The sequence below is a fragment of the Toxoplasma gondii genome, chromosome Ib, assembly GCF_000006565.2.
Source record: "Toxoplasma gondii ME49 chromosome Ib, whole genome shotgun sequence".
NCBI classification, from domain to species: Eukaryota; Apicomplexa; class Conoidasida; order Eucoccidiorida; family Sarcocystidae; genus Toxoplasma; species Toxoplasma gondii.
Window position 1 is genome coordinate 1,361,943 of NC_031468.1, and position 11,566 is coordinate 1,373,508.

Sequence of the window (11,566 nt, forward strand, 5' to 3'; positions counted from 1 at the left end):
CCTCAGCAGGTACACGACACCAGCGCCACTACCGAGAGGCTGCCCTCATACCTATGGGATACCCGTCTCCTTTGCCTGACCCGCGAGCAAATTTCGGAATTTTCTGGTGACAATCGTCGAAACAGTAGTTCTCTTATTGAAACGCATCGTATGGCTGCCTGACTGTACTTTTTCTTCAGTGGTGCCTCAAAATACTCATCATTTCCTCGTCGAGGTTCTGCAAGTGTATGTATCCAGTCAATATTTCATGCCGTAAGAGATGAAGGTAAATCCAGACTCCAGATTTCTTGCTTCTCACGGCGTACGCCGCGTGGTGCCCACACAGTGATCGAGGAATGTTTCTCCCAAGTTAGGCAGTAATGAGTATGCCTCCGTTAGAGGCTTGTTTCAGAAGGGTGATCAGAAGTACGTTAATTTTAAACACGGGTAGTTTGAACAGTTGGACAAAATGCCATGCAAGCGAATCCATCACAGCGGTTGTCCTATCGTTGCTCATCGCAGTAGAAGGCCGATCTGCCATACACACTATTATCAGAATATTAACGCCGGAATCGTTCGACTATGCTAATGCCACTCAGACAAGAGCAACACACTCAGCAACAGCATATCTTTCAACTTGTCCTGCTCCAAAGCTTGCAAAACCGAACACACGGATGGTGCGTTGTCGCTGGAGATGTTATTGGCTTCCGTCGCCGAGAAGGTTCAGAATGTCGCCCGCATCTGGAATGCTATCAGCTTTCCAAAAACTTTCGAAATGTTAAAACAGTGGCAAACATCGACATCCAGCTACAAATCCTACGGTAGCGTATCGCTGGCGTCCACGGAGGAATTGGGAGGAGTCAATATCACTTCTGAAACCCATGCATAGTTCTTTGCACATGGGGTTCATGCCTTCACGGACACTGTGTTGCCGAAGGATAAACCATAAGTCCATGTACTGCACGAAATCATAATGTCAACAGCACGATCTATCCAAACACCCAGAGGGTTAGTAAAAAAAGCAAGTCTCTGCTTGACAACACAACAAAGCCCGTTTCCCAACCAATTAAAAAGCAGGTCGTCAGCTCCAGGTACTTTTAATCCGGAGACAACCAACTGCTGCGGTCTGCATTGACAACTCCATCCCAGCGTTCTCGAGGGTTTCTCCTCAAGTTGCTAGGCTTTGCGTCACTAGCGGCTTCAACAATGCCTGTGAAGTAGTAGTAATGATAACCTCCAGACAAGCACCTGCTTATGGCGTCTCCTGTGCTCACCAATTCTCTGATTCTCGCGGTCGAAGATTGTGTAAAACCGTCTGATGAATACCTCACCAAGAATCTGTACTCCCAGTCCTACGTCCGGTTGAGATTGGCAGTGTTCAAATGTTTAATCTGCTTACGAAGATGCGGACAGGATGTTGCTTCAACTCTAGAGGCATGAACGCCGCGGGGCATGAAGTGTAGTCATCTGATGGTTTTAGGTTTTCGACTAGATAGTCGGCGGGCGTCAGTTCGAACTCGATCTCCTGCCCAGGTGTTCCTTGCTCGAGTATAACCGTCAAATGCCTCATGTCGACTCTTCGTTCGCAGCTTGGGGCTGCCCCGAGCGCGGTGAGCACCTGATGGATGTCGGCCTTGGGGCCGCCAATGCTAGAGGTTCCAGTATCTAAAACAGCTACGCATCTGCTCTCGGCGGAATCGAAACAAAGGTGGAGTCTGACGCCATCGACCTTAAAATCGATGAGCGGAATTGCCCAGCCTTCTTGAGGAAGCGTGGCAAACCACTGGATGTTTTTCCCTTGCTGAACAAATCTGAGACAACGCCGTTTTGTGACGAATGGATTGATAAACCGAATGATACTCGAGAAGAATGTGCCAACCTTGGATCAAATCCTCCAAAACTAATTACACCACCCATAACGCGGCGTCTGGACAAGTAAACGGCGAAGATCTTGTCTGCTATAACGCGCTCGGTTTTGAGATTATCGAGCAAATCCTTTTGTCCGCTGCGTTCGTACGATCCGGCTAAGCAGGAACTACGTGACAAGCACATGCCAGTGTACACGACAAAGTACTCACCGAGCCCAACGATCCCATCAAACGCTGAATAAATCAGTAAACAGCGTCAGCTCGACTATCCACCACACATTTAGCGCTCTTACGTAAATCTACAAACGGCTCGTCTGTCTGATCAACCACAAGACCAACTGCTTGGCTGGGGATCCTGAAAATTCGCGGATCGCCAGATACCAATGAACGAGCCAAAATTGAACGGACATACGCAGCATCTCCGATTCTGATTGCCTCTAGCGCCTTCCGGTAAACGACGCGCCCGGTTCCGAAGGTGACGGTGACACATTCGTTCCACCCATTGTTGCTGTGGTGGCGAAAGCTTGACGAGCGACTGCCATCAAAGCGAGAATGAGCTCTGCATGAAGAAGCCTGGCACTCGTTTGAAGGGATCCAAAAGTGGTGACTGCCTGAGCGTTGCAAATAGATCTTGTCACCAGTCAAGAAGGCAAAAACAGAAAGCCTTACCCGTATCAAACACAACGTTGAACGATTGAGGCGGGTTGCCGACTGAGATTTTTCCGAAATACCTGAAAAAGCATTTATTATGGAACTGATGCTCAGATAGATGGCACTGCTGCTCGGATGTACGGTCGCTGAGCAGATTTCAGTCACTTACTGCGTGTTCCGGTGATTTTGCAAAGACACCAGAAGTACGCGGGTGTGTGGTACGTCGTGCCGCTTAATAAGAGGGAGGAGTTTGGCTTCTATATTCAGTTGCTACGTGATCTCGGGCAACTGACGTGAACAACCGAGTCTCTCGGGGGCTAACCTGCGAGTTCGCCCGGCGCTGTGGGAGAAGCTACAGACCAAGATGATTCGTAAGTCAATACCGCCCAAAGAAGAGGAAACAAAGTAACTGATAAAACTGTGGAGAGCCGCATCATGCCACTACAGTAATGCCGATATGAATATGACGTAGAACACAGACGACCACCGTTGACCGGTGTGGCTTGTCAACGGCGCGAGACCAGTGCATTTCCCCTTGCGCCCGGTGCTTGCCTCCGTTATTGGAGCGGTGCGCGCTCAATATTTCGGGTGTCACTACACTGTGTCTCTGCTTTTGTCTGTGGCGTACGGGAACACTGGTTATCCAGTCATACACGGCGTGCCTGTACATTCGCACAGTTTCCCTAAACTCCCCTGCGGTTCTGCAACGATGTAACAACTGTCCAAAAACTACACACACGAAGAATGCATTGCCCTTGACGCAGCCTCTCATGACGTTCCTGTCCAAAGTGTCCTAGTACCGCAGTTGTATTCAATAAGGGCTCGCGCTTTAGTACGGTAGATCTGTTGCTTTGTTGTGCGGAGCCTCAAAAGATCCAGGAACAAAAGTAATGAGACACCAACGTGCCTTCTCAACTGAATAATAATAGTCCTTTACACAGGGATACAGTAGACACATGCCGCAACAGCGTTGGTAACCCTGTAGAAATCCGAAGATTATTTCGCCTCCCGACTATCCGCTGACAACGTGTTCTGATAAACGTGGATCGACCGAGTAGAACTGCTTCTTTTCAGCAGAAAGTGACAACCTCGCCGTCCCTCGTGTGCCGCCAAGTGAGGCCCGGGGTGCGAACCATGACAGACACGGCGTTACAAATCGACAAGTAGAGTGAATGTGCGTTGTTGTGACGGCTTCTTGTTCATGGAGTGACTACTGGGCGAATCAGATGCGACGACGTGACTCTGAGAAGCAATGAGCCCACCGCGGATGTCTTCCCTTCAAACTTGTCTGTTGCTTTTTACCCACCATGTGGAGTCGCCTGGCTCAAGTCCGGAGGTACAGCAGGACTGGCTAATCAAATTGGCTTGCGAGTACAGCCTCTAGCTTTTTCTTCCCAATGTAAAAAACTGAGTCACCAGAATCAGGACAAGGTTTACTGCATATCATGGAAGATGTAGAAATTCTACAGTTATATCCCACAACGGATGCATCGACCATGGTAGTAATCGCCTACAAAAGCAGATGCTCTGAGAAACCACTGATATCTACAACCACAGCACATAAGCGGAAAACCACCTTGGCTCGTCAACCTGCAGAAGAGATTTCGAGTAAAGTACAGAATGATATCGCTAGCAACAGGGGCTCCCCTCCCACTTGGTAAATACAAATAACTCCAACTAGGAGAGGCTGGCAAGATCAAATCCGGCATCGACCATGCGTTCCCTGTTAAGTGTTGCTTCAGCCTTCGCCGCTTTCATGAGGGCGTTTGTTGCTGCTTCATTGTCCGCCGCTGCAGCAGCGGCAGCAGCGGCTTCGCGTAGGATAAGCAGTCTTGTCCGCAACAATGAGAGCCTATGTTTCTTGGTTTCTTCAACTTCGTCCCGTCGCCTGCAGCCACCGGCAAATCCCAGATAGCGCGTACAAGTCACAGTGCATTCCGAGAAATCAGTGTCTCTCTCGTTCTTGCTCAAAAACGGGGCAAACCAATGTTTTTCATTAACACCATCTCTAACTGGTGGCTGCGCAGAAAGGAAAATCGGTTCCTCGCTCTTCCAGAATCCTGCATACTCTTCCCCCCCGCTGCCACCTCCCCATGTTCTCGTGTATCCCTTGTCACTCAGGATCGGCTTCTCTGTCTCTCTCTCACCTCTCAGTCTCTTTGCTGAGAGCGCAGAGAAACTGGTTTTGCCCTTCTGTAGTTCGCCTGTCCTCTTCCGCTCTCCCCGCTACTGCAGCCAATCCCACACAATCACTAAAAACATGTCGTATGAGCATCGAGAAACTCTCGTTGGCAAATTAGCCCTTCACACGTAGGTCAACCACAGATTGGAATTGTTCCGTCGGTTACCAGCCAGTCCAGAAACATCATCAGCTACTACACAACCCAACACGCTGTCCAAATATCGTTCCATCTACGAAGAATTCCACAAAAAGCTCCCAACGTCGACGCCTACTCGTGATGGTGGAATGCAAGTGTGTCCGGGGTTGCGGGAGGTCTATGACTACCAGCTGCCTCGACAGTGTATTTCCATCTGAGTTGTGTTGTTGAGCGTGCATGTTCCTATCCAGCAACCACCCTGACCCAGAGAAAGACAGCCGCTTCTCTCGCGTCCCTTCACGACGTGAGACTGATGCAACAGCTGATGCATACGGCTGCATCCACGTTTTGTCTACGCTGTCGACCATTCGAACATCACGACGACCTCCTTTTGTTATCATCTTCCCAGCCTGAAAATTTAACAAGCTACCGAACGGGCGAAGGCAGTTTCGAGTGGAAGTCTCACAGTCTCTGCCGCGTTGCCTCCAGCTTTGCTGTTCGTCTCCTGAGTGGCCACTCGTCTCCATTGGCTCATCTGGCACTCCATCCCTCCACCCCGCGTGCCATGATGTTTTTTCACCGGTCGTCGCGCTTTGCCGTTCGTAAGACACCGCTTCTCCCTCCTCTCCAGACATCCTTCGCTCTTCTCCCTCGTACGTGAATCTAGCTGAAGCAGCCCCAAACAGTAAACTTTCCTGAGGCTCTGAACTTAATGGTTCCGAGTGAGAGTCTGAGCCAGTGCGCAGTGAAATCGGGGGAGCGCGACAGAGTTTGTCCTCAAAGTCGATCAACTGACGGGCGCACGCAGGAGCCTCGGAAGCGTCCTTGCGTCCTGAGACTGGCAGGGAAGCAACGCACCCGTGAAACACACGAGATTATTAACTGCGAAGTTCTGTTCGAAGAAATGCACGGACCGGTTCCACAGCGAAGACCGAAACGACAGCAATGGGGCCGAGGCTCCGGCAACACTACAGCGCAAGAGACGGGCATGGTGCGGAGTACATCTGGATAACGAGGTCGCTTCTGGTTCCCATCAGCAGTGGAGGAGGCTAAAACACAGGCACAGTGATTGAGTGGCGCAAAATCAAAGAAAGCAATTCTTGTGTCCTTTCACATCCGGGACCTTCAACTGTGGTGATTTGCAACACGCGCGACTCACAAAACCTTCTGGAACACCACAGCAGAGTAGAAACACCAATCCGAACGATGTCTCGACCCGTCACAACACGGTTCGAAGTGGAACCGAGTTCTTCAAGCACACGCGGGTATGCACATCTCAAACGCAGAAATTCTGTACCATCATGGGACTGTCTTTTTTTATGTAATCGGAAAAGGCATGTCGAGGCACTTACTGACATCGTCGTAGAGTTTCGCCTTTTCCTCGAGCTTCCGCCGCGATGCTTCCAATGTCTTGGCATGGGCCGCGACAAACTGTGCATCTGCTGCGGCCCTTTCTTCGACTCTCGGGTTCTTCGCCTCCATCAGACGCGCCTGCCAGTGGAGGGGCTGAGGGTAAAAGAGGCAAGAGGGACGTGGACCGCATGCATTTACAAGAACCCAAACGGCAGAGAGCTGCCCAAAATGCATCCGTGACATGAAACGGTGTTCCCCCCCCTGGAGCGAGAGCCAAATAACCTGTAAAGCAAAATACATGACACTCAAGACGGACAGATAGACCCCGGAAAAAGCAGGGCAGTGGCCTCTAAACAGTTCGTCGCAGAACAGGAAGATGCGCCACCACAGCAAACAGAGTCGAGGTCCCAACTGTGCTTTCCCACTTGCACGAGAAGAGGGGCGACATCGCTGTCGAGAAGTAACCACCATGTCCACTTACTTTTTTCGAGGGTCTTCCCCAACGTCTGACGGAGCCGGGGTAGGCGTTCCCTCGCACACATCCGGACTCTTCTTCGCTGCCAGAGTCGTGCGACCCCCTTCTTCTTCTCCGCGCTCTCCCCACCTCTTGGCCACCCTCCGACTCCAAACCTCCTTCTGGTCCTCGCAGCTTGCTATGCTCGGAGGCTTCTGTCTCGGCTTGGCGTGCAGCGCGCTCTACGCATTCTCCCTCCCTCTCTTGGGATCCCGGCGGACAGACGACTCGTTGGCTCCTCAAGCCGGAAAGAAACTCGAGAGGCTTCTGCTGCTGCTCCTGTTGCAAACTAAAAATCTGGCTCGACAGCGTGTACAGCGACGAATCCGAGACGCCCCCGATCTTCACTGCCTTCTTGGGCAGGAGGGAACTCTCGGTCAACCACCCGTAAGACATCTTGTCGCTTTCTGGCCTCACCGAAACCGCAAACGGGAGTATACAAGGAAACGCGCACAGACACAGGGTAAAACGCGAAACTGTTCCGAGAACGCTGAGGCAGCCAGGGGAAAGGAGTGGCGCGGACGATGGGTAAAACGGGACGGCGGAAAGAAAGCGCACAAGACTCAGACAACCACGGACACACGGTAAATTTGTGAAAGAAAGAATAGGAACGAAAGGAACGGATTCCTCTGCAGACCGAATGCAGAGCAGATCTCGTTGGTTAGTGACTGCATCTGCTTTTTGCCCGCAAACAAGTCTAGTTCGACTGTTTCGCGAAAACTCTGAAGGCAGACCGTGGGCTCGCAGGCGAAGAACGGAGGGTCTCCCTCGGAAAACAGCGAACAAACAGGGGGTAGCATCCCTTTGTCACAAGGAAAACAGGCCTGCATATCTTTATCTGTCTTTTTGCGTGCTGCTCCTCGCACCAGCTGGAGCCAAACTCAGCCTTGCGACACCGCTGAAGTCAGGAGACCGGGAAAGAAGAACCCGAGAAACTCAGGCTCACAAGCTGAATCGAAAAAGAGGTGCTTCGCTCGATTGGAACCCATCCAAAGATCGACTGTCACTTGTTGTCTCGTTCGCCTCAGATGTGCCAGTTCAATCCTCTGTAAGAGAGACACGGGTTGGTGCTGCTTTCTGCAAACACCCAGTCAGGGTGAACGGGACGAAGGAAACGCCGTGCATGCTACAGGCCTTCGTGACCTCATTGTTTGCGAGGCTTCTGAATCTGGAAAGAGACTCGACCTTCAGCCTCCCCTTCACTCATCCAGGACACGAAGCTGAACGTGAAGGCGGCAACAGAGTCGCGAGCACGCGAGGAACAAGGAAGTCGTATGAGCAATTGTCCCGGAGAGGACCGACGGTTTTCAGGGCTATCAAGTGTGCTCGGCTAAGATGGAATTGTGAGGCACTGAGCAAAATCCAAAGCTCAAAAATGGACCGGGGAAAAAGAAAAATGAAGGTGTAAACAGACCACTGAACGCGGAGACTTCTGTCAGCGACTCGCGTTGACGCGTATTATGCATGCAGCCTCCTCTCTGCGTGTAAAAGAATTGTTCGCCTCGATGCCTTTTTCTAATGAAGGACTACATCCAGTATGTTCTTTTTCCTACTTCACCCGTTTCTCTCTTCTCATTTCAGAGCTTTTCCAACAAGTTTGGGGCGCCGAAGCAGGCGTCAGGCGAAACCCATCGATTTATCGACCCAGCGAGCCAAAACGCATGCACGCGTTGTTCGCAGAACACTCACTCCGCAAGGCGGCACATACAACGAGGAGCACGCGAGCCTTCCTCTTTTGTCTTTCCATCTCTCTCCTTTCTTGCTTTTGTTCTGGAGAGAGCGTTGTCTGTGCCGTCTCATCCTGTGGTGCTCGGATTGACTGTCTCCCGACATCTCCGCAGGTCCGCGAGTCGCTGGAAGCATCGAGACATTGCTTTCCGCTGAAGACGCAGGAGCATTTTGTCGCGCACCTCGCCTGGTCCTTCTCTTCTTCCTTCCTTTATCACCAGGATGACACGAGAGAAATCTGGCGGTGACTGTTTTTCGCCTTTCCAGTCTTTTTCGTCTCCTGCCAGCGGACCTCCTGTTTTCTCTCGGAAGGGCACCTCTCCTGCCAACTGCGTCGTCGAGAAGACACGAAAGCCATTCTCCTCGCTTTCTCCTCTCTACGCTGACTCTTCATACTCCTCTACTTCACCTCTCTGTACCTCTCCGCCTGAAGCGACTTCCTCTTCTACATCTGCCCCAGTCTCGTCTCTTTCTTCTGCCTCTATTGTTTGCTCTTTTTCCCCGCGTTCTTCGCTCTCTTCCTCTTCCCACGGTCCTGCTTCTCCTCACCCTTCGTCCTCCTCTTCTTCCTCATCGTCCTCGCGTTTCTGTGTTTTCAGTGACACTCTGCGTCGGCTGAAAGAGATCAGCGAGTCTGCAGCGGCGGTAGGGCAGTCGGCGGCTGCTCTGGTGGAGAGACTTTACGCGTTGGCTCTGGAGCGAGACGCGCTGGAGGAAGCTGAAGAGCATTCAGTCGAAAGTCCGAAAAGCAAGAACGAAACAGTGGAGGAGGAGACCGAAGCACATGCGCCAAAGGAGGAGGACGTCCCCCTCTCGTCTGCAGAGCACCTCGTGGTGAGTCGCCTGGAGCCGATGTTGCTCTCCCTCCAGTCCGTGTTGAACCGGGAGAAGGAACTTGCATGCAGAGGCCAAGAAGTCGTCGAGGAACTTGAGGCTGCTCTCCGGCTTCACCTCCAGAGCGACGCTTCGTTCTTGGATACCTGCAGGACGGAGACGACGCAAAGAACCCAAGGCGAAGATCACGCACATGAAACACCGAGAGATACTGGCTCTCCTCCGTCGCCTCTCACACGGCATGCTTCTTCCTCCTTCTCTCTTGCTTCGTACTCGTCTTCCGCGTCTCCCGCGTCTTCCGCGTCTTCCGCGGCTTCGGAGTCCGTGTCTGCTTCGCCGGTGCCTGTCTTCGACGCGCAGGAGGGAGCGAAGGTCGAGAGTGAGAAGGCGCGCGTGCAGTCGGACCGAGCGCGGAGAGAGAAGGAAGCCGTCTGCTCTTTCCTTGTCCTCTGCCACAGACTTGCTGCCTCTCTCGAGGAAGCTGTCCAGTTTAGACAGAGTGTCAAGGAGGAACTGAGGCACTTCGCATCTGCAGAAACGTTCCGAGCTGCCAAAATTGCTTTCGCGGCCGAGCCGTTCGTATGGGAGCAGCGGGACATTCTCCTCAAAGCGCGCGACTGTCTAGACGCCTGGACGCTCTTCCGCGCCAGACGCGAGGACGAACCAACGGAAGCTCGGGGCGCTTAACTGGGGCGCCAATTCCCCAGGCAGAAGATCCGTGACAGAGAACCCCCGCCAACGTGAGCCGCGCCAGAAAGGCAGTAGGCGGTAGGAATCAAAAGGGAGGAAACAGGACAAGTGATCGGAGAAGAAAAACGTGAGAGGAAGGAAACGCGGGAGAAGAAGTACAGTCGAGATTGGAAGCGGGAGACGGATATTGGCCATCGCTGGACTTGCCAAGGCGCCTTTCTCCGTTTCCCAAGGAAGAAAGGCCAAATCGGCATCCTAGGGAACGCGGCCGACTCTTTGAAGACATACACTCCATTGTTTGTGTCCGCGGGCGGCGAGAAACGCGTTTCAAGTGTCGAGACACCACTTAGGCCATTGGAGTAGGTGCTGCGCGGGACGAGGCCAAGCAGTTTGGAGACATCGTTGGTTTCTAGAGACATGGAGTTCGCTTGGATGTAACTTGACGACTGCCCGAGAGCTTGTGTTGTGAGCATCAAACCAAAGAGATGGTTACTGGAGCACCGGACCTAAGAGAAGGTTCACGCGCTCTGAAGTGAAGGGAATTTCTTTTTCTGAGATTCGCTAACATCGTGTGAACCGCCCAGGTCGCACAAACTCCTGCAAGTTCAAAGTTTCGAAACGCGCCCCATGACCCGTTTCGTTCGACAAGATAGCTTCAAAACGCATTAGAAACGGTATATCAATAAATATGTATTGATATGCATACATATACATATGGATAGGTACTGAACTTTCTAAATATATGCATTGATAACTCTCGAGACATGTAAATGTATATATCTATAGGCTAACTTGAGTTAGACAGACTCTTTTTGTTCAGTTTGACCAGCTTCGAGTTTGCTTTATTCAGATCACGAGCAGCCTCGACGTTTGCTCAGACCAGCGTCTGGTGCCCAATTGTCCTTGTCTTTTACCCGAGGCTGCGGGCGGCTCAACTCGACTGCCGGGCACCTTACACCTCGCCAGTGACAGAACCTTTATTTACTTTGAAAACTGCTTTTTGGTATTGACAGACGCTTTATATGTGGTGATAGACACATTATCTGTATTGACAAGACAACATCGTTTATACCGTCATACGCCTTTTTTTTATTGTGGCGGTTGCTTTATTCATATTGACAAAGTGTTTTCTTCGACAAGAACTCTATGTCTATTGAGAGAAACCTTATCTGTGATAATCAGTTTAAGTATATAGTCTATGCATGTTAGATATTGATAACCCAGAAGCTCTGTGTCGCTTAACGCGTGCAGATGTGGCGGCACTTAGACGAGGTTGAATAAATCAAACGCTCGGTGTTCACGCCAACAGTTTCGAACAGCGCCTTTCGCGTCCTCTCCACGAAGACGGAGGCACACAACACAAATTCAATAATTAACGGTGCATGCCGAGGCCACAATTGCTCCGCAAAAGAAACGCCTCCGCGTGTGTTCCTGATCCTCCGCCTCGCTGTTCGTTTTTCCTTTTTCACGGCTTCGGTGAGGAAGAAGCGAGACAAGACGGAAAGGCAAAAACGCAGGACACAGAGAAGAGGGAAAAAATTCATGGCAGCAATCCAACTCGTAGTCAAGTCCGCATGCCAATGTGAATGAATGTGGTGGCAATGGAAGACAAGCTGTTGGTAGGATCGATG

General features: G+C 51.5%; 3 protein-coding genes across 3 annotated transcripts; 1 reads left to right on the plus strand and 2 right to left on the minus strand.

The window, feature by feature from the left end:
* Nucleotides 1–647: 647 nt before the first annotated feature.
* TGME49_209620 (eukaryotic aspartyl protease superfamily protein) lies at nucleotides 648–4,645 on the minus strand. Its single transcript, XM_018779475.1, has 8 exons — nucleotides 2,821–4,645; nucleotides 2,668–2,755; nucleotides 2,517–2,578; nucleotides 2,260–2,458; nucleotides 2,141–2,202; nucleotides 1,859–2,081; nucleotides 1,254–1,790; nucleotides 648–1,189 (listed from the first exon to the last, which is right to left on the minus strand). Exons 1-7 carry the CDS (start codon nucleotides 2,933–2,935, stop codon nucleotides 1,358–1,360), a joined length of 1,182 nt encoding a protein of 393 aa, XP_018638430.1. The 5' UTR covers nucleotides 2,936–4,645; the 3' UTR covers nucleotides 648–1,189; nucleotides 1,254–1,357.
* Nucleotides 3,773–8,061, minus strand: TGME49_209630 (hypothetical protein). The gene is made up of 3 exons (XM_018779476.1): nucleotides 6,651–8,061; nucleotides 6,169–6,322; nucleotides 3,773–5,654 (listed from the first exon to the last, which is right to left on the minus strand). Exons 1-3 carry the CDS (start codon nucleotides 7,077–7,079, stop codon nucleotides 4,867–4,869), a joined length of 1,371 nt encoding a protein of 456 aa, XP_018638428.1. The 5' UTR covers nucleotides 7,080–8,061; the 3' UTR covers nucleotides 3,773–4,866.
* TGME49_209640 (hypothetical protein) lies at nucleotides 7,888–10,908 on the plus strand. The gene has a single exon (XM_018779477.1). It carries the CDS (start codon nucleotides 8,634–8,636, stop codon nucleotides 9,930–9,932), a length of 1,299 nt encoding a protein of 432 aa, XP_018638429.1. The 5' UTR covers nucleotides 7,888–8,633; the 3' UTR covers nucleotides 9,933–10,908.
* Nucleotides 10,909–11,566: the final 658 nt, after the last annotated feature.

Bases quoted from the DNA above. Each gene is read 5' to 3' on its own strand.
- TGME49_209630 (XM_018779476.1), bottom strand. From the start codon at position 7,079: ATGTCTTACGGGTGGTTGACCGAGAGTTCCCTCCTGCCCAAGAAGGCA. The intron at 6,323-6,650 runs GTAAGTGGACAT...TTTTACCCTCAG, and splicing joins GGGGAAGACCCTCGAAAAAA to CCCCTCCACTGGCAGGCGCG. The intron at 5,655-6,168 runs GTAAGTGCCTCG...CTTCCCTGCCAG, and splicing joins GAAACTCTACGACGATGTCA to TCTCAGGACGCAAGGACGCT.
- TGME49_209620 (XM_018779475.1), bottom strand. From the start codon at position 2,935: ATGATGCGGCTCTCCACAGTTTTATCAGTTACTTTGTTTCCTCTTCTT. The intron at 2,082-2,140 runs GTAAGAGCGCTA...TGATTTATTCAG, and splicing joins CGAGCCGTTTGTAGATTTAC to CGTTTGATGGGATCGTTGGG. The intron at 1,791-1,858 runs GTTGGCACATTC...GCGTTGTCTCAG, and splicing joins TTTGGAGGATTTGATCCAAG to ATTTGTTCAGCAAGGGAAAA.
- TGME49_209640 (XM_018779477.1), top strand. From the start codon at position 8,634: ATGACACGAGAGAAATCTGGCGGTGACTGTTTTTCGCCTTTCCAGTCT.